Raw genomic sequence first — 22,799 nt, 5'->3', positions numbered from 1 at the left:
CACTGTAACACTACCATGGAACCTTAGTGGAACAGTATCTATCAATATGTTTTTAAAAAAGAATAGAATTAAATAAAATCTATAATCACTTACGGTCATTATCCCTGCATGTTGAGCAGTGAGTCATTAAACTATGCACATTCTTCACCACTAGAGGCAGACATGCCTGAAGCAGTACACTAGGACAGTGCTGACTGAGGACGCCATGGTTTGTTTTGTTGTTGCATTCCCACCTACTTCTTTATTTTGCTTAAACATATTTTCTGTTCCTAAAACAGAACACCACAGTTAAGCATTTTAGACCAACGCCCCCTCATTAAAATCTAAAGAAAAATCCAAGCATGGCTAAATTACATGAAGGTCTATCAACCACATTGGCCCCAGTTCGGCGGCGATAGTTAGCAGGAAGTTACGTCAAGTCGGGGACTCTGGAATGTGCGAGATCTCTCTGGTGAAGTGAAATTGAATAAATGAAAAAAACAATCACATACAAGCAGTGTTAAATTCTGATCTATCTCTCTATCTTTTATTAATTAACTGTGGCCTGACTCTTCGGCACTTTGTGCCTCTGATTTCGCTCTGGCCACAATGCGCATGTCCTGTTGGCAAAACACGCTGTCAAACTTGTACCCTTTGTAAAAAAGAGGTGGTATATTTGTAATATGTGAAAATTCCTACACTGTCTAAAAACTGGAATTCACTGTACCATCTCACATGAGATAATGAGTCAGTGCTCTGATGAACCACAGAAAAGTTATAAATATATCCTTTGAAATAGATTCAACAAAAAGATGCAGGTAAATGCAATTAAAGCTGCAGTTGGCAAGTCTGACAGATTGAGGGGACTTTTTGAATTGAGCCAACATTTTGAATGTTTACAACTCTCATGCCCCTCCCCCACTACCACCGAGCACCCTCTCATGCGCACCAGACTGCACCAAACTATGATTGACAGTCAGATCTCACACAGCCCTCCTCTGATTGGACCAAAAGAACTCTGTGCTGTGGATTTTTGCAAAACAAATAACAGGCTCTAGGTGGAGGTAGAAGTGCGTTTTCTTTTCTAAAACCGGCTGATTTATGTTGTTCTGTCGGAGCATATTGTCGGTTTCATTGAATATGATCAAAAAAATCTTGCCAACTGCAGTTTTAAGTAAATGAAAAATATAAGTTTCAGAAAAGTTGCCAATGATCCCATAGGGATGTGAATTGCAATTCATTTCTGTGACTTCTCTGCTTTCTCTGTCTTATTTTTTATTTTAATTTTATTTTTACACCACAAGTGTTTTGATAAAAGAAAAAGGAAATACTACAGGGACAACTACCATAAGGGATGTATTCAGTCACATGGGCCAGAAATGTACAGCTTCTGCTGATCTTGAGAGTGTCCATGTGAGAGCATGACTGGGGCTCAGAATGGCATTGTTTCCTATTGATTTAGCTCTTATGTCTCATCTCGCCTTATAGTGACCCGTGTTCCTTTGAGGGCTCTTCAGGTGACGCCATGGGCCGAGAGAACTCGACAGTCCTTTGCAGTGCTTACCTCAGCATGTTATGCAGAGAGAGGGTCCATCACACTTGTTCTCTGGAGTGGAACTTTTGAGATGTGGACACAGGAAGTGGTCCTTCTGATGAAAGGTCACCTGTGCGGTCCCCAGGCTTGAGGATTCCATGAGGACAGGGGCCTTCAATTCTAAGGGAACCCTAACTTTAACCCTTAAAACATTTACAGGCAAATACATTTTCAAAGGCAATCCAGGCTATTTGTCAGCTAGCATTACAATTAATTTAATTGCTTAATTAATTAAAAACGGAAGCATGCATAAGCATAACCTGTGCTTTTGAGTTCCAGATTAAGGCAGATGAGAAATTATTCTCAAAGGATAAAGAGGTTCCCCTTATTTGACCATAACCAATCTTAATTAGGCACTATAAGTGCTAAACAGGAGATCTCCTTCAACCAGGCTGTGAAATAACAGAAGCGATGACTAAAGAGACAGTGTGATTTAAATGGGTGATTGAAAAGCTCATGTAAGGAAAAAGACTACAAGAAAATATCTGACTGTTTTGCATCTAATTGAGCACCACTAGATCCTTACAAAGAAGGTGGAAGTTGGGTCACAACACCCAGATGCTTTGTGGTAAAGATTGTCCCATAAAGCATCCAAGAAAGATGTTGAATGAGCCTAGGTGAGGTAGGCTGGCACTGCCATCATCCCTAAAGTGATTGAAAATTCAGTGGCTGGAAAGAGTCCACAATCTTAAGTCTAGTCCATCAAACTCCCCTCTGTAGCAGAAAGAGGCCATTGTAGATGCACATTAAAGCATGGGGATTGCTTACAGTTTTCTCAGTCGCTTTGGTGCATTTCTCAAATCAGCATTAATGTTTGCATAGCAGTTAGTGCATTTCTCAAATCAGCATTAATGTTTGCACAGCAGTTAGTGCATTTCTCCAAACAATTAGTGCAAACTGCACCACATATTGGGTTACCTGCAGAAATGCGTATCTTGGTAAAAATGCTTAGTTTATGTCTCAAAAGCAAGTTTTTATGCTAAGGAAAATATCAGTGCAATCAGAATGACCAGTCCTTAAGCATTTGTTAATGAATAAGGTAGTCAAACTGCTTTGTCAATTTGTCAATATGACAGTTTACTTTGTAAATATTGTCTAATGAAAAATCCACAAGGATGTGTGCGGCATACAGCGGGGAAAATAAGTATTGAACACATCAACATTTTTTTCAGTAAGTATACTTCCAGTGTGGCTATTCACATGAAATTTTCTCCAGACATTAGTATTAACTTAGATAATCCACACATATTAAAAAATCCAAACACTAATGTCCATAAGTAGAGTTATGAGTAAAAAAGTGGAACATCACAGGTAAAAAGTATTGAACACGCCTGCTGAAATTTCTTAAATACTTTGTGGAAAAGCCAATATTTGTAATGAGAGCTTCAACGCATTTCCTGTATGATTAAACTAATCAGTTGCAGTATTCAGGTGTGATTTTGGCCCATTCTTTTAAACAGATAGTCTTTTAATATTGAAGATTCCAGGGGTCCCACTAATAAATCCTGATCTTTAGGTAACTTCCAAAATTGTCCAATTGGATTAAAGTCAGGGCCTTGATTTCCTTTCTCTGAAACCAATTTAGAGTTTTTTTGCTGAATGCTTTAGATCATTGTCCTGCTGGAAGGTCTAGCCACGTCTCATACTTATCGTCCTGGTGGATGGCAAGATTCTCCCAGGAAAAATCGTTCCTTCAACTGTGTGAAGTCTGCCAGTACTATGAGATGAAAAACAGCCCCACACCTTGATGCCTCCACCTCCAAACCTCACTGTTAGTATGGTATTTTTAGGGTGATGCACAGTGCCATTTCTCCTCCAAATATGGTGTGTAGTATTACATCCAAAAAGTTAACATTTTCTTTCGCCTGACCAGAATACATTCTCTCAGTATTTCATAGGCTTGTCCAAATGTTGTGTAGCAAACTTTCAACGAGCTTCAACATGCTTTTCTTCAGTAATAGTCATGCGGGGTAAGTGTGCATAGAGGCCATGGCGGTGGAGTGCATTACCTCTGTATTTTTCTCTGTAACAATTGTACCTGCTGCCTCCAAGTCTTTCTGGAGCTTTCTCCGAGTGGTCCTTGGCTCTTAGGCTACACTTCTGACTATCCTTCTGACTTCCTGGTCAGAAATCTTGTTAGGAGATCCTGTGCATGGCCGATTGATGATGCAGTGATGTTCCTTCCACTTGCAGATAATGGCTCCAATACTGCTTACTGGATGATTCTTAAGTTTTGAAATGCATCTGTAACCAGTTCCACTGATATGTTTTGCAACAATAATGTTGCAAAGGTCTTGGAAGAGCTCTTTGCTTTTATCCATCATGAAATGTTTCTTGTGTGACACCTTGGTAATGAAAAACCTTTTATAGCTCATTAATATGTACTAATCCATCTTATATTAATTTGCACAGATATGAGGGATAATTACTAATAATAATAATTACTCTCTAACTGCGTATAGATTCCAGCTCGTTCCTGGCCATTCCTTGCCTTTGTGCACTGCTTTTTCTTAGCGTTTTCAATACTTTTTCCCTGTGCCATTCCACTTTTTTGCTCATAACTCTACTTATGGACATTAATCTTTGGATTTTTTGTGTGGATCACCTAAGTTAATACTAATGTCTGGTGAAAATGTCATGCAAATAGCCTCACTGGAAGTATACTTACTGAAAAAAATGTTGATACTTATTTTCCCCGCTGTAGCTATTTAGGTAAAAAACGGCAAAGTTACACATTATTGTGTGTTATTGATTGCAAGAGACTGGATATGTTTCACCATTTCTGTTGTTTGTATTGCAGACATTGTTGACAGACATTGTTACAGTAAGAAAGTATTTTACAGAATTGTTCAAAGGAAATTTTTAAAATTTATGGTAAAACATATGAAATACCCCTTATGTCAACTAGTTATGACAACTAGATTAACACTTTTGCATGTGATGAAATAAGGCCTATTATAAAGTGTAGGACTATTCAGCATGGAACTAGAATAGTGCATTTTAACCAACATGATAGTATCAATTGAAAATGTAAAAAACAGCAGATATTTGTACATAATTAGTTGTATGGATATACTAAAGCATTTGCTGTTGTACAAGATTGGAAGAAATTGCTTTTATGAGAAGATGATATGGAGTTGGAACGTGTATTATAAATTTCAATTCTGATCTGAGAAATGCACCAAAGCAAGCATCTAAAGACTGTAGGCTGGTTTTGCAGAAAAGGGGTTCTCTGCCAAGTGTTAATGTTTACAATACAAAAACAGCTTCTTTAGTTTTTTTAGAAATATACTATAGCAAACTATTGCAGGCCTGTATGTAATTTGCAATTGCACGTCTTATTCCTAAAACAAATGGTCTGTGTCAAAAATGTTGCTTTTAAAACATTAAAGTACATGCGGGTTATATTATTGTCATGGTCAGCATTCATTTGTTGTGTTGTCATTTCAGTGGAGAAGGCTCTTACCACTGAGTCCCTTGGCACTGTAGAGAATGATGATTATTCTCAGGGGTGTCAGAAAAACACATACTCCATAACATCCTGCCCAACAACATGTTCTGTAATACATCTCATTGCTTTAGTAAACCATCAGCTCTTCTACTCAAACTAATGAGTTTATTTACAGTTAATTGGACAAACATATGTTTTTTTTTTTTTTTTTTTTAAACATTTCATAACATTGGCAGCAATATCTGATGGATCTGAAAACCAGATAATAGTCACCTCCTAACCCTAAGACTTAAAAACAGTCCCCTATCCCTAACAATTGCCTGATTTATATAATATTAAGGTTTTCTAATACAAACCTCTATACTACATACTTGGCCATCTCTGACAGCCTCGGACCAGGTTCAAATTAAACACCTGGAGATCTTTGTCTCCCTACAATTAAAAGTCCCCCACATGTCCATATTCTTATCCCCCTCTCATCCATTACTCTCTTTCGGCAGCAGATAAATAATTCCCAGCATCCCTTTCCTGTGATACAAATATAGTGCCTGTGGAGTCGGCTGACTCTCCGTCAATCCCTCCCCATGCTCCACTCACTGTAAATGGTCACTCATCCACTCGCCTCGCACACCCCACAAATGTGGGCTTCCCTCGGGCTGAGCTGACCTTCCACACAGGCCCTGGCTCTCCACGAGTCCACCTCCGGCAGGCAGAGATGAGCCGCTGGGCTGCCTGGGCATTCATCTGAATGGGGGGGGGGGGGGGGGTTGGGGTCCACTGCCCTTGGAGCCAGGTGGTCTGGACCCCTCCGGTGAGTGGAGGTTGAGTGGCCGCCTCTCTAAGTGCCACGGGACCACAGCTGCATGGCCCAGTGCTCTTCACAAGAACAGGGGATTAGAGGGGAACGCAGGGAGGGAGGAAGGGAGGAAGGGAGAGAGAGAGAGAAAGAGAGAGAGAGAAACAGAAAGAGAGAGTGGGGGGGGGGTGAAGTCAAGTTTGAGGATGAGGGAAAGAGCATCATATGTGTGCACATCTGTGTGTTTGGGAGATAGATAGATAGATAGATAAATAGAGAGGAGGTTTAAAATCTAAAGAAGTGACATATTCTATAGAGGGACAGACAGTTGTGTATTTGAAAAGAAGAGGATCTGAAAAGAATAAGGATGATATGTACTCCATCACTGTTGTACAGATTAGGGTATTTGATATGCACAAAAAAGATTAGAGCACTAACCATGTTTTGTCATGTATGTGTGAGTTGCTTCATTACAAATACAAAGAGAGAGAGCGTGAGGGAGAAATGGAGAGAGGATAGCTTACAAACTAATGATTGCAATTCATGAGGACTCATTTTCTCGATGTTTCAAGATTGCACAGTGATGTTATTATTCCTCTGATGTTTTCTACACTTTGACTTTCAGCCATATGATTTTTCGGCTTCTGTGGACTCATACAATAGCTGTATTGTTTCCAATCATAGCACAATCTTCGAAGTAGACATACTGACCAAAATTGATGTTGTAGTCATAGCAATGGATAGAACAAAGACAATATCATTTCACTCATGCTTGTCATTATTTTTCTGTTTTGAAACCTGATACCCCTGCTTCAGTTCTTTCAGATGCACTGAATGTAATCTTCTCAAGTTGAGCTCCACAGCAAAACGGGTGGTTTAGATTAAAAAGGCTATAGACAGAGAGACTAGTGCTGGGTAAATGAATTCTGACTTAAAAGTAGGAGACGGACAACCTCAATTTGATTGAGATATCCATATCAAAAATGACCACTACATATGTGCAGTATGACTAAAAAAGAGAACAAGTGTATCTTCAGATGGTATCACTTCCTTACACTTTCAAATCAGAATAAACAATAAACGAAGATCATCAAATTGAATTTGTTTTTTTGTTCAGTGGAAGTATACTTGCATCCTCTCTAGTCTTTCATGTATATTTTTGATTTCACAACAGAAGTCTGTGATACCCATAATAAAGTGCAGTGTGCATTTACTAACGATTCAGTCATGCAGCGGTATAGTTCAAAAACGCTCCATCAGAATAACAATAAAAAGGTAATTTTAAGAAGGGGAGGCATGAAATGAATATGAGATAGGCAAAGAATGCTTCTCCTTAACGGGAAGGTAAGATCTTTGTTGATTCTGACAGGCATCTTCCTAAATATTCATGCTCTTCAAAGTGGTGCTTTGATTATCCACGTGTTGTTCATTGTTCCTCTCAGCCAATATGTCGTCCACAGAGGGGTTCCATTCGTCAGGCAATAGATTAACTGCTGGAGGCCTGAACCTTGATAATGAGAGAGCAGAATTTGAATGGCAATAAGGATGACAGATGAGCCATACCACTAAGGCAGATGTTATCTGCCTGTGTGCATTATGTGAACACACTCATATCTCTTGTTTTTGATTCTGGGTGATACACAAGGCTGTGGCATAGAAATGGTAAATAATAGTCTGTAAATACAATAGTACTTCAGTGCAGAGGGATCACCTACCAAGTTTATAAAAAAAATGGCATTTTTTTAGTACATCAAATTTTATATAATTTGTCATTCTCAAATCCTTAAACATACCGTAGTTTGTATTTTGCATATTGATGACCACAAAGTAGTGCAGTGCTCTTGATTGAGTTTTCACCAATTAAGCAAGTGATCTGGAGTTCACAGTCTCGGATCTGAGTTTACGACTTACACAATGCTGACTTTTACAGGCAGAATGCATTCCAGTCTTTCACACAAAACAAGCTGTCTCAGGCATAGTAGACTGAACAGGTTAAACTGTGATCAGAGGAATATTTGGTCCATTTTGGAGCGGGATACTGTAATGTTTGTGCATGGTTACAATCTCCTGAATATTTAATTTATACCTCAATTGGTATGGATAACAAAATGTGTTGCTGCCATTAAACTTTCCTTGAAAATGTGTGATATTGAGTGGTTTAGATATATTTTCTGAAATAGGGTCTGCTTCCACAAGTTTATGAAACATCCAAGAGTCCACAGTGAAAATTGGAGTGTGTGTGTTGGCGGAGCTAATGTTGAGTGATCCACATTCACCCCTGGGCCCTGTAGCAGGGGCTTGAAGAAGGACTGCAGTTCGCTTGGTGGGCACTGGAGGCAGAGCCCAAACAAAACCCTGAGGGGAAAAAAGCTGTTCAATGATAAGGTATGCATTAAAAAAAGTAAAAAGTAAAGAAATAGCGCACATAAAATATGTGGAAAATATTTAAAAGATTTGGATAAGCTGACATATATTCAGTTTTGATCCAAGTTTCTTTTCTATCTGAGACTGTAATGATGTCACACAGGTCACATTTGAATGAGATATAGCCTAATACCAGACTGAAATATTACCAAATGCAACATGTTAACACAAATTTGAAACAATTTAGAAAGAAAACAAATCCCTTTATTGAATCAATAATATCCACTTTAACATCAAACATACCACCATATGCCTCTCATAAACAACACAATAGAAAACTAAAGTTGCTGTCAAGGACTGAATGTGAATGTATGATAAACGAAGAGTAAATTAAATTCAGAAAAAATAGAGCAGGACATGCAAATATCTAACGCATGAAAATGTTCATTACAAATGTTGCTGTTAAATGTATTTACTATTCGAGGTCGTTAGCTGCAATAGGCTATAGCATCGCATACTCTTTCTTATATTTTGGTTTTCTGTCGCCATTCAGGTTTAAAACTTTAGAGTATTACTTACGTAATTGGAGGGTGTAAAGTGTAAATTCCATCATATAATCATAAAAAAATGTCGTGGCTTCTTTGTAAATGGCTACATTACAGTGTCCCATGACAACTTTCTCTTTCACATTCAGGATAAATTGAAAATGCAATAGCATATATTTTTAGATGCATTTTTTTTGGTTTGTTGTCTTTTGAAGAGGACATTTGCTGGCATTTCAGGATTGTGAATTCATAGTTAAGCTGGACGTTAGAAGTAAGTAGCCTGTCCAAAGATCTATACACTGAAAAATCAAATTTAGTTGTAGGTGACAACAGTTTAGAAAGTATTTTCAAATGAGTGTGCCTCTTATTTGAGATTAGTCAGCGCAGGGAATTACTAGGCTACCACTTGTGTTTAGTGACAATACGTAAACCACGCAAAGCTTGATTAACTGGCCCACGCGCTTTATCGAGAACGCAGCCTACCTGTGGAACAAAAGGGAAGAGAGGGTCAACAAAGCGACACGACTACATGAATTATTGTTCTCTTGCGCATGAGTCCATTTCAAAGAAAAACAAAGAAATAAGCAAAGTCCACAGAGTATTTCAGATTAATGAAAGTGATTTTAATTAAAGTGAACATTTTTGCATAAAAATAGTTTCATGGTTTTATGTTATTTATGTGATTTTTTTTAACAAGATTATATAGGGCCTAAAAAATATCACTGTATATCTTGAATTCCTATTAGGCGTGTTCCAATAAATTTGCAGCACATCAAACTAAACTTGCAGTATAGGTTACAACATTATGTCATCAAAAGGGATACGACTATTTTCCATAAATAACATGCTTATTCAGTGTCAATCAACATAGCCTAAAGAATTTGGACTATTATGGCGTGGATTCTTTTTTATTAGCTCCCCTAAAGCATCTTGGGAAATGTAAATATAATTGGCCCTTCCAAGTTAACTGTATGGGCATATCATGTCTAAAATTGTTCAGTTTCCTTGAAGAGCGCCACACAATGTGCAACTGTCTGAACATTTCTAGCACATCTATTTTATGGACTTCACATCAGCGAATATTTTACGATAATGCTATGATCATTCAAGGGTAATCAGAAACAGATAAGCTCGATCCGTGGAGCAAGTGAAACGAACTTAACGCACGCCTAGGCGCGCGGACGAGCCAGTGACCAGGAAAACAGGAAAATGAACACAAAAAATATGCCAACCATTCTCTGCCGTTTCGGGGGCTAAATTAGTCTAGAACTGGAACTGGAACAACATGCATATACAGCGAGTATAAACACGTGTCAAGAGAAAAGCACCCAACCTCTCCAAAAAAAACACTCTGGCACCAAGAAAACATTTTCGGCCTGAGCTCACGGGTTTTACACTTAATATATAGATACACAGAAAATATTAGATGGAATCATAATCATTTGAACAAGTTTTGCTTTTAAAGTTTAAAAGTTTAAAATGAATCAATCTAATTTAATCCAAAAACTCCACGAACCCACACTACACTGGTTTCCCGCTATTAGCATCATTTCCATCCTTAAGAAACATTAATTGTGGGAGAATGAGACGGCCACAGAAGAAAGGAGACCTCAAGAGGCCTGTCATTTACGTGCTGCGCTGAGACGAACCTTTCACCTTTCCGCCGGAAGATATAGCGCTCTCAAGTAGCGCCACTGTACCGCAGGAGCCTACACCTGGCCACTGCCATCTCAAGTGCATTTCACATTAAAAAGGAGACGGACAATTTTAAGAACTGATGTGAATAGGCTACATCAAACCTGAAGGTTGAAGTACACAATAAGGTAACATTTACTAAAATATGAAGAGCGACATGGATTTGCTTTACATTGGTACTAATTTCCCCCTAAACAATTCTTCCAGAAAGAAATAATCAGCATCGGTTTAGCGGTTTGCTATGTATGCTATTTTTTTTCTACACAAATTGAAAAAAATCGAATGCCCCGTGCAACTGACAGGGACATTTGTATTGTGGTTTCTTAAGAGCCATGATATCAGAAGGCCTTTATGAAGCTCGCTTGTCTGTAAATTGAAAGCCATGTATGCAGCTATACAGTCCGAAGTTCAGTTAATCCGAACTAGAGGTATCAATGAGATCGATCTGTATTTCTGTGCTTAATTTAATACTCGGATGACCTAGTGAGGTTACCTATCCCACATTAGTTAGATTAGAGGGTAGGACTTTTGTCATTGTCATCGCTGCAGGTGTACCCACAGTCTGGTTTCTTACTACTTCGCACTCCTTTCTCCCGATTAGTATTTAATAACTCCCTGAAGAAAGTTTAGACAAAACATAAACTGATGCAGCTACGGCTGTGCAATGTTCCCGTTTGGATCCTTCGACTCGGAGCCCACTTGGGTTTGGCCTTTATTAACATATTCGAGTTTGAAGGTCAGCCTTTGAAGATGCGCTTTAGAGGTTTTGTAGACGAGCAACGACTGCATGGCACCTCATTTGCTTCACTTACATCCATGGTCCCGTGGAGGGGCTGGATCAGGACCCCGGCCCTCTCTCTCCAAGCGCGCAAATTCTTTACTGACCTCTCCAAATCCTCCTCTCAAGTTACTGTGTCCCGATGTCCAGAATGAATCAAGTGGTCCATTGATCCATCGGCACTTTAAAAGCTTATTTTTCTACAGATTTTAATGGTATAGAAGTTCTCCCAAAGTTCCCAGTAAAACTGTTAACATCAAAGTAATTTACGAGAATATGCCAACAATCAAATATTGAATTAAACACACAATTCTGATCTACAGATTTCTTGAAATTTGACAAGACAATATATTACATTTGATGGCACCACTTCATGCCTGACAAAACTGTCACATAGATAAATAACGACTTAAATGAAAGCATAATTACTTTTGCGCATTCAAGAATTATAATACATATTTCAACAAAAGACAATTCAGATCTTTAAAGAAAAAACAAACACTTTGCAACCACACTCCACTATGATACAGTAGGGCTTTCTCTTCACAGACAGAGCGGCCAATCACTATTAATAGATGAAACATTGTCTAATACCTGGAGTATTACACAATATTTCATCTGTTTACTAGTACATTATGAAAATTGCAATTAGTGGACAATGCAAAACAATTCTCTTTACCTGTTAATGCAAAGCTGCCTAGAGTCCCGGTAAACTCAGAGGATCTTGCTGATCTTCAGTTTTTTTTTTAAAATGCTCCAGATTATCTTATAAACATAGAACGTATTTTCCCTTTGCTGGAACGCAATTTCCACAAAATGCTCATTGAAACCGAGAGATGATGAGGTGCTTTGAAGGCCTTCCATAAGGTCGCATTGGTGGCCCATCGGCAGCGCACTGGCGGAACTGGTGAGCTGAAGTTGCGTTTTGTGGCCCTCTGCCATGCCCTCTGACTCACTGGTCTGCGAGGTTGAGAGGCTTTGTATTTGCATACAGAGCTATGTCCCCTTAAAACCGTCAGTGATTGCCGATAAAGCCAATTTCAGAAAACAGGTCCCTACTGTACATTTCTTGACGAAAATTAACAAAAGAGGGTGCGCATAGGCTGTGCTATTTCAACTTTTATCTTCAAATGCATCATAACACCTATTTTGTGATCAAATATTTATTTTTTGAGGCTATATAAATAAAAATAATAAATGAAATCAGACCTACCAAATACATCAATACTCGTTGGACAATAATATTCTCTTAAGGGCATAGTTTACGCCACACTTTATTACCTCGAATGCGCTACTGTAAATGTAAAAACCAGTATAAATATATTTTTGATTAATTATGTTATGGAGACGGGCCTGCGAAAATGATTTGCTTACACTGGACAAATCTATACCAGACTCCGACTTTTGATGCATATTCTTCAAAATATATAGTTTCTATAATACCCCATTTTGTCCAACCCAGCAGCAGACTAATAACTGTCAAATTGAAGAACAATTGACTGCTTCCCTTTGCAACTATATATGACAATCCATGTTGATATGTCAACCTAGGTTAAAACATTAAGTCTGGAAGTAAACATGCCATCAATCTAGCAACCAGGTTTAAGTGTCTTAAGCAATAATCCCCATAATCAACTCCTGTTGTAGTATACAAACAAACGTGATATGTTATGCATTATTGGACATGGTGTAAACAATACAGAGTATGCACGTTCAACTACATGCATCTTGCTTGTTTTGCATTAGTCAACACACTACATACAGTCTTTGCTGTAAGTTTTAAACAATGGTGTTCTTGATTAATGAGCTTGAAACTGGTTGAATCTCGTGCAGCATACATATGCTGAAAACGAGACAAAAAAACAAGACTTGTCTACCAGTAGTATTACCCAACATAATAGGTTGAGTCCAAGTAATTTAATATTAAAGCCAAACTGTAAGAAGCTAGTATAGTGCGTCAAACATTCGACGACTATCGTTACGCATTCGCGAAATTGCAGTTTTGTCTAACTCTCCCACAAATATTCTGATGGCATCTTTGCTTATCTTTTTTTTTAACCAAAAGTAGCATTTTCTTCAATTACCCCGCTAAAATGTCAATGGCCATTGTTGGCTAGTTTAGGACATTGCTCCGCCCCTTGTGTTTGTCGTAAACCTGGCGCCTGGCTAGAATAAACCCCAAGATAAGAGCGTACACTGCTTGCCTCCTCCAAGGCGATCAATTGGGTCTCAGGCAGAGTAGGAGAACTCACATATTCAGCAGTGGAGAGGCGCATCCTGCACCACACCACAGCTTGTGGCAGTCTCGGAAATTTTACCTGCGGGCTGAATCATGTCCTTGAGCCCTAAGCACTCAACTCCTTTCTCAGTGACAGACATTTTGAGCCCGATCGAGGAGACCTACAAAAAGTTTGGTGGCATGGATGGAACAGGGAACCTTGCGTCTCCGCTTGGCGCGTACCGACAGCCGCAGGTATCTCAGCCGAGCATGCAGCAGCACGCCATGGCGCACAACACCGCTGTTGCTACTACCTACCACATGCCTCACGGGGTGTCCCAGTTCACCCACACGGCCATGGGAGGATACTGTAACGGGAGCATTGGCAATATGGGCGATCTTCCATCTTACCAAGACACCATGAGGAACGGAGCAACGGCAACGGCTTGGTATGGCGCAAATACCGAAACCCGCTACCCAACCAGTAAGTGTCACCTTTTCTTTTGTTGGTTCGATTTTGCATATATGTTTACACGTTGATACGAATTCAAAAAACATTGACAGCCCAATACTTGGACCTAGACTTTACAATAACTACAAAATGTTAAAAAAAAAGTACAAGGTGCTTGCAAGATGCTGAACTAGCACAAATGATAAGTAATGGAACATTGATTGCGTTGCCTTATTTATCCTAGAGTTCTATTTTCCTTATTGAAATATTTGTGAAATCCTACTAATTGTGATTCCAATTGTATTCAGTTTCTAGATTTATGGGGAGCTCGACTGGCATGAACATGGCTGGAATGGGGACCCTGACCGGGATGGATGCCACAAAATCTATGGTGACTTTACACTCTGCTCCCCGACGGAAGCGCCGCGTCTTGTTCTCCCAGGCTCAGGTGTACGAGCTGGAAAGGCGCTTTAAACAGCAGAAGTATCTCTCGGCCCCTGAGAGGGAGCACCTGGCCAGTATGATCCACCTCACACCGACGCAGGTTAAGATTTGGTTTCAGAACCACAGGTACAAAATGAAACGCCAAGCCAAGGACAAAGCGACACAACAGCTACAGCAGGAGGGAAATTTGTGCCCACAGACGCAGTCGCCGAGACGGGTGGCAGTTCCCGTTCTCGTGAAGGACGGCAAGCCGTGCCAGAACGGCTCCAACACGCCAACATCAGGACATCAGCAGGTGCAACAACAAAGCGTTTCTAGTGAGGTGATTGCGGCAGGCAATACAATCCTTCAGCATCAGAGCCAGGCAGTCAACCCCTTGGGTTCCCCCGAAGACCTGGACGACATGTCACCGAGCCCTCCGATTCTACATGGTCAGATGGGCAACATGTCGCAGACAGATGCTGCTCTGATCGAATACACCAGTAACATGGTCAACTCCAACCTGCTCTATGGCAGAACTTGGTAGACTGCTTGGGCAACTGCAATAATCCTTTGTTTTTGTAATTTTCCCTGCAACAACTGAAAAGGATGTTTGGGTAATATTAACAAGGAACTCCTTTTTTTGGACGCAAGACAGCGACTTGACAAAGTCTACATTTTTTTAACATCTGAAAGGACAGTTTGCCAGTGTATACAAGATACCCGTCTCATTTCAATATATTTTGACACATTGCGCAACACACACAAGAAAGTGTTAAAATAATTGTTTTCTAATATATGGGACTGGGAAAAAGAGAACATTTTGTTAATTAAAAACGTACAACAAAGCCAATTTTCAACTAATTATTCTACCTGATAAGACTGAACAGTACTTTTTAGGGGCTTGGGGATGTACATATCTGGCACGACGGTCAGAATTTACGCATTGCCCTTACAAATGTACATTGTGTTTTACTTCAAATATTTTGTAAGTTAATCATAACGCCATGGCTGCTGAAATACATATATATTGGGAAAACTCATTTAAAATATGATAATAAATAATGTGACGAAAAACTCCTTATTCCATTTGTTTAAGTTTTTGATAACAATGACTTTTGTTTCAGGTTCTTTCACAAACGGATATTGGTGAACGTGTAGCCCATCCTTTTAAAACTGTAGCCTACTCTATATGTATAAAAAACGGCAGACTATCGTGTAGGCTACATTTCTGCTTCACAAAAATCTACATAATAGAAAATAACGCTTGAAACGTTTTAATTATATTTGAGAATAAGAACATTTTCCTGTTAGACGACGTATTTAGCAAACAGCATTATTCATCTAGTAATTGTGATAAATAAAATGCTCACAAAAAAGCAATGAGATTTCTTGAACGACATCGAAACCGAAAAATAATAGTAAAACTTTACAGAATTCCGCCCTTTTCCTTTAGAACAAAAAACTCAATATAGGCAATTTGCTCCTGCTGACTGCGGGCTTTATCATTAATATTCAAACCTGAACAACTCACTTTCAAATTCATTGGGAGAAAATACCCTCAAACTTATCGGTACATCTCCCGTTATCAATCAATTGTCCCAAAAAGAAAAAGACTTCCACACTACACACGAGTCAAAATGCTCTGCATTTCCGAACATAATAACGACGTGCATTTAATAGTCTACAAATATTTAATCACCTGTGTACATTGATACAGACCTACATAACTCAGATAGGTTGGGCATGGATACTTACATAAAACAATGTTAATCAGGCCCCTATCTAATTTTTGATTAAACTAAAGGACAGAAATCACTATAGAGCTACATCTCCTTAATTAGATTCACACCAATTTCACTGTAGTCTTTCAAATCGCCCATCTACATGTGTAATTGCTGATTAATGGAATTGAATTCATGATCTGAGCCAAATCTTTAAATGTCACCATTTCAGACATTTCCTTTCTAATAAAATTAATAAGCACCCTGGATTTCTAATGGCTAATGCAGAGAAAGTCTTATTAGATACATTAACATTTTATAGACCCCAATCTACAGAAATGTTAACATTCAATCTAATAGTCAAAATAAAGATCACTTACAAAAAACAGTGTCTTTTGACTCACTTGTATTTCATGTTTTACAGGCATTATTCTTAAAAACAGGTAAGAACATTTTGAGTAAAACAATAAGAAATATACATTTATTCTTTTTTTTACAAATGAATAGACCCCCCAAAGATAAAGTTACTCGAAGGAAAAAATAACACTTGAGAATCGTCAAAATGAAAAAATAAGCCTTTAGCTGGTCAAAAGACAAACACCTAGAAGATTCAACTCCATTGGTATCTTCTCGCAGGTGGTGGCAGGCCATAGTTCCGTCCCTGGTTGTAGCCCTACGAAAAAAGAAGCGTCAAAATATCACCAATCGACACTTGAAATGCAATAAAACATAAGAATAATGGTGAAAGGGACAAGAGGAGTGAGATTTCTTGACAAATTATGCCTTGTAAAGTTAACCAAGTTGGAATAGTACTCTATTTAAACTAGTCTGAACAAGTTTGAAGGCTCCTGCAGGAATCTAATTTTGTGAGAATTTGCCGTCAAGACTTCTCAGTTTGTGAGAGATGCGTGCATGATGTGCTGTTTACACTGCCGTGTTGATGAAGAAATACATACATAAACTATCACTACATACTGTATATTTGGTCCTTGGATGACCCATCATTAGTCAGACAAAAATGAACCTGAACAAAGTCTCCATCACTTGCCCTTCCTAATTACAAATGGCTTTTTAAATCTTTACATATGGACACATTTCATTTATTTGAATGTGCACTTATAATATACTAAGCTCTTAGAAGTGGAATGTGAAAAAGAAGCACTGACCTGCTGCTGCCTGCGGTCATCGCGCTGATCATCATGCCGGTTGTCTCGGCGGTCCTGTTGCTGGTACCCTCCGTGGCCGCCATGGTGGCCTCCGGAGCCTCGCTGTGCATTGTGCTGGAAGGCGGCGCCCTGCGACTGCATTGCCCGGTCCCAGCCCTGGCCCTGGCCTCCGCCGTACGGTGGCCTGCACACAATGGGAGACGGTCAGTAAGGTTGCGCATCAAGAGTAAGCCTTCATAAAAATAGCAGCATCAAGCAAATTTAAAAAATAAATAAATAATTAGAGGGATAAATGACAACAAAAACAAAAATCACCTCAAGTCGCTTCATAGTAACCGTTAGTTGGGTTTTTAGAGCAACGATGAAAAATCTGCACAGCTACAAGAGAACAGGCTAAAACTGGAGGCCTCTTGATGATTCCTCTCCTCCACTCTTTTTCTCATGTGTCAGGTGGTGTGTGTGTGTGTGTGTGTGTGTGTGTGTGTGTGTGTGTGTGTGTGTGTAGGGGGGGGGGGGGGTCCTTATTGAGGCATCTTTCAATGGGCAGTGGTGACCTGGCAACATCTCTGCTAATTGGTACAGACCTGTACACTGTATTCAGCAACTCATAAATATTTCTCTTTTTCAAAACACCTGAGTAAATCTATCTAGTCGTCAAAACAAAGACAAACTTGGGGAGAGCCCAAATTAACTCACAAGCACAACACAAAAGCATGCTAAAACTCAATAAATGCTATAAATGAAGATTGAATCTGCTGAACTGTGTGCTGCACCAACCAAACCAAAAGGCTCATCTTCCCTTATCCACATCTCATCCCTCACCACACACACACTACTCTTAACTGATTTCTAACGAATGCACGCATTACAGGGCAGACACACAACCCAAAACAACTGAGCCCTTCCGCCACTAATCTTCTACCAAACCCCACCGCACCATTCCTTCATTCATCTACACACCCATCCACCCACCCCTCCATCCACCCATCCATCCCTCCACCCGTCCATCCCTCATTACTGAATCCTGTCACATTTCCCCACTTCGCTTCCTTTAACAGTGGTCTGGAATCCATAATCCCTCTTCCAAGTTCCTTATGCATTTCATTCAGGGCGGGGGAAGAGTGAAGGCGAGGCGAGGGTGTGTGTGTGTGTGTGTGTGTGTGTGTGTGTGTGTGTAGGACTCGTAAAGTAGTTGAAGAAAAACTGTGTTTCAGTCGCCACTAATAACTACTGACCTAAGGTGACGGCAGACCACAATGGGACAGGTCGGACTGAGAAGCCCAAGCCAAAAGAAACTGATTAGTTCCTCAAGAGGGGTCTGGAGCCACCATGAATGGCCAGTCTGTGAGGAAGCCGCTGACCACGGCTCAGGAACGATAGGCGCTGGAACTGCGTTAGTGCTGCCTCATTAAGTCCTGTGAGGCTCTTGAGGGTAAATTTGTTTAGCCTTCCCCTGATAACTCATTCGGGATTGAGATGGGCAAGCAACCCAACCACCCCCCATGGTGCCCTAAGAGCGACTCCTCCAAGACACCTGGCAGCTTTCTCAAGGCAGCTTCTAAGAATCATCATATCGACACTCCAGGCCAACCCAAACCTACATAAATAATATTGCTTCCCTACACATTGAAATGCATACATGTATAAAAACTCCTTTCAGAATTTTCCCAGCTTCAACATGGTGTCTCCCTTACTTAAATTAGACACCTGCACTCAAGCCAAGCTATTACCAGTCACAACTGAACATCCAGAGATGTTTAGCTTGAAGGCTGAATGGTCAACAGTGCCCACCTGCACATGCAGACATCTTAGAACTAATCCGACAAGAAATAGATATTGTCCTTCACTGGAGTTTAAGTACATGCAACATCAGACTCAGATTACAGTCTTTTTACATTTAATATACGTTTAATCCAATAGCAGCTGTAACCGTTAATTTTTTTTTGAGGGATGCTTACAAAAGTACATGCTAGAATGTGCATGTGTGTGCGTTCATGTGCAGAGCCCACAATGGGCTCTTCAAGGATCAACCCGGAAGTGAAGCAGGGTCATCTGAAAAAGAGGGAGAGTGTAAAAGGGGAACAAAGGCTGAGGCTTACCTTGGGAAAAGTGGTGGGTTGGATGGGGGAGGAGGCTGTGGGAACCCATGTTGCCTGGAATCTGAGGAGGACAAAGGGATTTTTTTTTCCATCCTGCTATGACAGGGGCAACGAAACGAAACAGCTCAGGTAGAGGTCAGAGCAAAAATGACATTTCCTTAGGTGTTGGGAATAGAAAACGGTTCTTTTTTTAAGTTTAACAAATGCACACAAACACACGCAGACAGAAGACTCAACATCAGAGTACCAGGTAAACACATAAAATAAAAAATTGTTTTAGAGCCTTTTAAAGTATGTTTACAAAGCAAACATGTTATACACAGACCTATGATTGGGAAAGGGACCACTAGAATAATAAATAATGAAAGCTCTTGAGATACTAGGGAGGCCGTTGATGACAAACGTACAACTGCTCTCTAAAAATCTTTTTTCAGTGAAATTTTATGAATGACTTGACCATCTGGTTAGCAATGTCGACCATACCAATGAATGAGAGGCTGTACAGGAAGTAGAAGTTGGCCTTTGGCAACGTTTTGGTGGATAATGCCATTTTCAGGCCGGACATTATTAAACCACCTTGAGGCATTTAGTAGCTAGACTATTTTAAGTTATGGCTGTAGCTACATTTTCTTATAGCATGTCTTATAGCATCACTGCGTCAAACTACAAGATGATTTATGTGGACTTAAACAAATGGGGAGAATAGGACTGAAGCCCAAAAGAAGAAAGTACTGCTGCATTTGCATGTGTTGCGCTGGAAATGAAATAAGCATTCAACTGGCGGCATTGTGACAGGCTCAAGTGCCCTGGTTTCATCGCGGTGAGTCCTTCAGAAAGCCACACTTAGGGGGGAAAAAAAAAGAAAAAAAAAAAAGTAGCCAACGCAGCTTCTTCCCAATCTGCTGTTGCCAAGGTGATGACCAGCTGCGAGACACAGGCTTGGTTTGTTTATAGGGGCAGGTTGGATGAGTGGCTGGAGGAGGGGGGGAGGGATGGTGGAGGTGAGGACCGAAAAAAAAAAAAAAAAAAAAAAAAAAAAAAACTTCAGAATTAATGGAGGGGAAAAAAAAAAAAAAAAAAAAAAAAAAACACAAACCATGACAGACTGGCGTATAAAAAGCGTAGTGAACCAATAGCAATGCGGGGTAGTTAACCTGACAATGCAACTGATTCTCGTCGCTGACAGCAATCATTCTCCAAATAACAGGGTGAAATTAAGAGTGGGAAAAAAAATGTCTGATTGCATCAATGTATAACATAATGCATCAGATGAAAGTTAAAAATGGCTTCCATTTCCAGTGGGGTGAAATTGTCTTTGTGGACATCCTGCAGCAATAGCGCCACAGAATCACATTCATTAAGTACAGCTAAAGACGTGCTAATCTGGTGTATAATAATCTCCTCAATCAACAACCGCGGTTTGTGGAGACATCGTCCTAATGACCAGGAGGCCAAAAAACAAGCAGACCACCCACTTTCACTCCAATTATCATCCTACTGTATTCGACAGACCTCATCTCTCTTCAGCTCAGTGTGCGCGCACACACAAACACACTCGAAAGAAGCCATTACAAAGCCACACATTCACTCCCTTTAATAAACCCCCAGACTATAGTTGACAAACATCTGATAGTACAGCAGGCAGGCAATACCTAGATGATACAAAGACCAAACAGGATTACAACCACAACAACAAAAAAAAACACAGCCATGGCAAACTGTCTCATCATTAACTTAACACGGGGATTACAACAGAAGCAGATAATGGGGGGCACAGCGGCACAAACTTGTCATCCATCCTTTTCACTGAGGAGGCCGTCTGGATGGAATAAGCAAGCGATACAAGAGAAAGCGCAGACAGTGAAAGTGGTCTGATCCAATCTTAAATCCCAAACACCTTTGTAGATGCTGGTGCGGACGTTAACTTCATTAGGCTAGGAATAATGATGCGGACTGTTTGCTCATCTGATTACCAGGGGGAAAGTTTCCAACAAAGCTCTTGTCCTCCACACAGACACACACACACACACTCTGCCTGCCCTGCATCATCATTAATATAGACATAATTTCCAAAGAGAAAGCAAAACTGTTGTGCAACTTTTCAGAAATTAATATTTGCAGCTCAAATGATCTGAAAGGTGTGGTCTCTAGACACAGGACCACGTTTCTACCATAGACCACAACCGTGAGTTGCAACACCCAAATTTAAGTTCCACTGAGGAACACAGTCAGCCCTGAGAATGCCCCACTGCCTGTTTTAGGCAGCTCCTTCACCACCAGCTGGTCTGATTAACCCCAACAAAAGACCCCGATGGGAGTGTGGGGCCATGTGTTGACACGGCCCCACAGGGGGCAGTGCCTGGAAGAAAAGGGGGAAGTTCACTTTGGTTACATCCCCTCTCCAGCGCACAGCAGACAGTCCCATCACACACATACACACTCACTCACTCTGGAGGGCCGTGCCAGAGGCCAGCGCATCAAAGGGCATCTCTCTTAACGGAGAACACCCATGAGGCTCGAACCCGCACTCCCGAGTTGATAACCACCAGCTCAGTCATGAAATGGGTAGGAAAAGATCGAAGTGACTTGCAAACTAACAAAACTGATATAGCAACTAACAACCTGGCCATGGTACATATTAACATATTTAAGTCCCACCTAGTGGAGCCCTCCTACTATTGGCAGCCCATCACTTATGTCGATAAGTTCCAAAGCAGGTTACCTAGACATGGTCACAAGGCAACATGTTACGGTGTGGTCACTATTCTATGAATATCTAAAACAAACATGGTTTAGGAAGGGGATTTGTGTCAATGGAATGTACATCATAGTTATAGTATGACCGAGTTTGGGTAAATATCTCAAGGCTGGGAAAACAGATAACGCTAATGAGCCTAAAAAGCCATGTCAGTTTATTTCTACACAAGACATTTTTCCACACAGGCCTTAAACGTGGCAAAATATATGCAAACCGTCATCACACTTATCTGACATGAGACAGAGGGAAAAAAGGAGAGACAGAGGAAAGAGCGCAATAGTGTCATTTCACCCACCACAGCAGTAGCAGTCAGCCCTCACAAAGCCAACTCACATTTCAATACCAAAGTAGCGCAGGGTAATTACAGCACTTTCCAGGACCCTACCGCCGCTGTATTAAATTCTCCAACTTCGAGAGATAACTAATAATAAAAAAAAGGTGGATGCACGACTCAGGCAGTACGAAGGGCCTCCTCGTCTGATTGCCTTCATCAGAAATCACTTCCTTCAAAAAGGAGGCAAAAAAGGAGGGATAAAAAAGAAAAAAAAGTTAATTAGCGAGTTTACCATCTGAAATGAACAGCAAAGGCCAAGGAAGGGTGACCTACTCTGCCGTTCAGAGAACACCACCCCCCCCCCCATTCCACATCCCTCTCGCTCCCCCTCCAAAAAAAACCTCCTTCATTTGCATCAAGTACCACCAGAGCGGCGCTGGCCCAGCCCTGCACTCCCCCATAGGCCACCAGATGCCACATGAGA

General features: G+C 40.4%; 2 protein-coding genes across 2 annotated transcripts in view; one reads left to right on the top strand and one right to left on the bottom strand.

Moving 5' to 3' along the window:
• Window positions 1-13,431: 13,431 nt before the first annotated feature.
• Window positions 13,432-15,302, top strand: nkx2.4b (NK2 homeobox 4b). Its single transcript, XM_042095598.1, has 2 exons — window positions 13,432-13,904; window positions 14,180-15,302. Exons 1-2 carry the CDS (start codon window positions 13,535-13,537, stop codon window positions 14,839-14,841), a joined length of 1,032 nt encoding a protein of 343 aa, XP_041951532.1. The 5' UTR covers window positions 13,432-13,534; the 3' UTR covers window positions 14,842-15,302.
• Window positions 15,303-15,911: 609 nt separating this feature from the next.
• xrn2 (5'-3' exoribonuclease 2) overlaps window positions 15,912-22,799 on the bottom strand; it is a 42,637-nt gene continuing 35,749 nt past the window's right edge. The window contains exons 29-31 of the mRNA XM_042095627.1: window positions 19,284-19,344; window positions 17,185-17,368; window positions 15,912-16,691 (exon numbers count right to left, since the gene is read on the bottom strand). Of these exons, the coding sequence (XP_041951561.1) occupies window positions 16,629-16,691; window positions 17,185-17,368; window positions 19,284-19,344 (308 nt within the window). The 3' untranslated portion in view covers window positions 15,912-16,628. The remainder of the gene's footprint in view (window positions 16,692-17,184; window positions 17,369-19,283; window positions 19,345-22,799) is intronic.

The sequence above is a fragment of the Alosa sapidissima genome, chromosome 6, assembly GCF_018492685.1.
Source record: "Alosa sapidissima isolate fAloSap1 chromosome 6, fAloSap1.pri, whole genome shotgun sequence".
Classification (NCBI taxonomy): domain Eukaryota; kingdom Metazoa; phylum Chordata; class Actinopteri; order Clupeiformes; family Clupeidae; genus Alosa; species Alosa sapidissima.
Note: the sequence above shows the minus strand (reverse complement) of the source record. Positions and strands in the feature narration are given on the sequence as shown.

Excerpts from the sequence above, each read along its gene's own strand:
- nkx2.4b (XM_042095598.1), top strand. The coding sequence starts at position 13,535 with ATGTCCTTGAGCCCTAAGCACTCAACTCCTTTCTCAGTGACAGACATT. Across the intron at positions 13,905-14,179 it reads CGAAACCCGCTACCCAACCA|TTTCTAGATTTATGGGGAGC; the intron begins GTAAGTGTCACC and ends AATTGTATTCAG.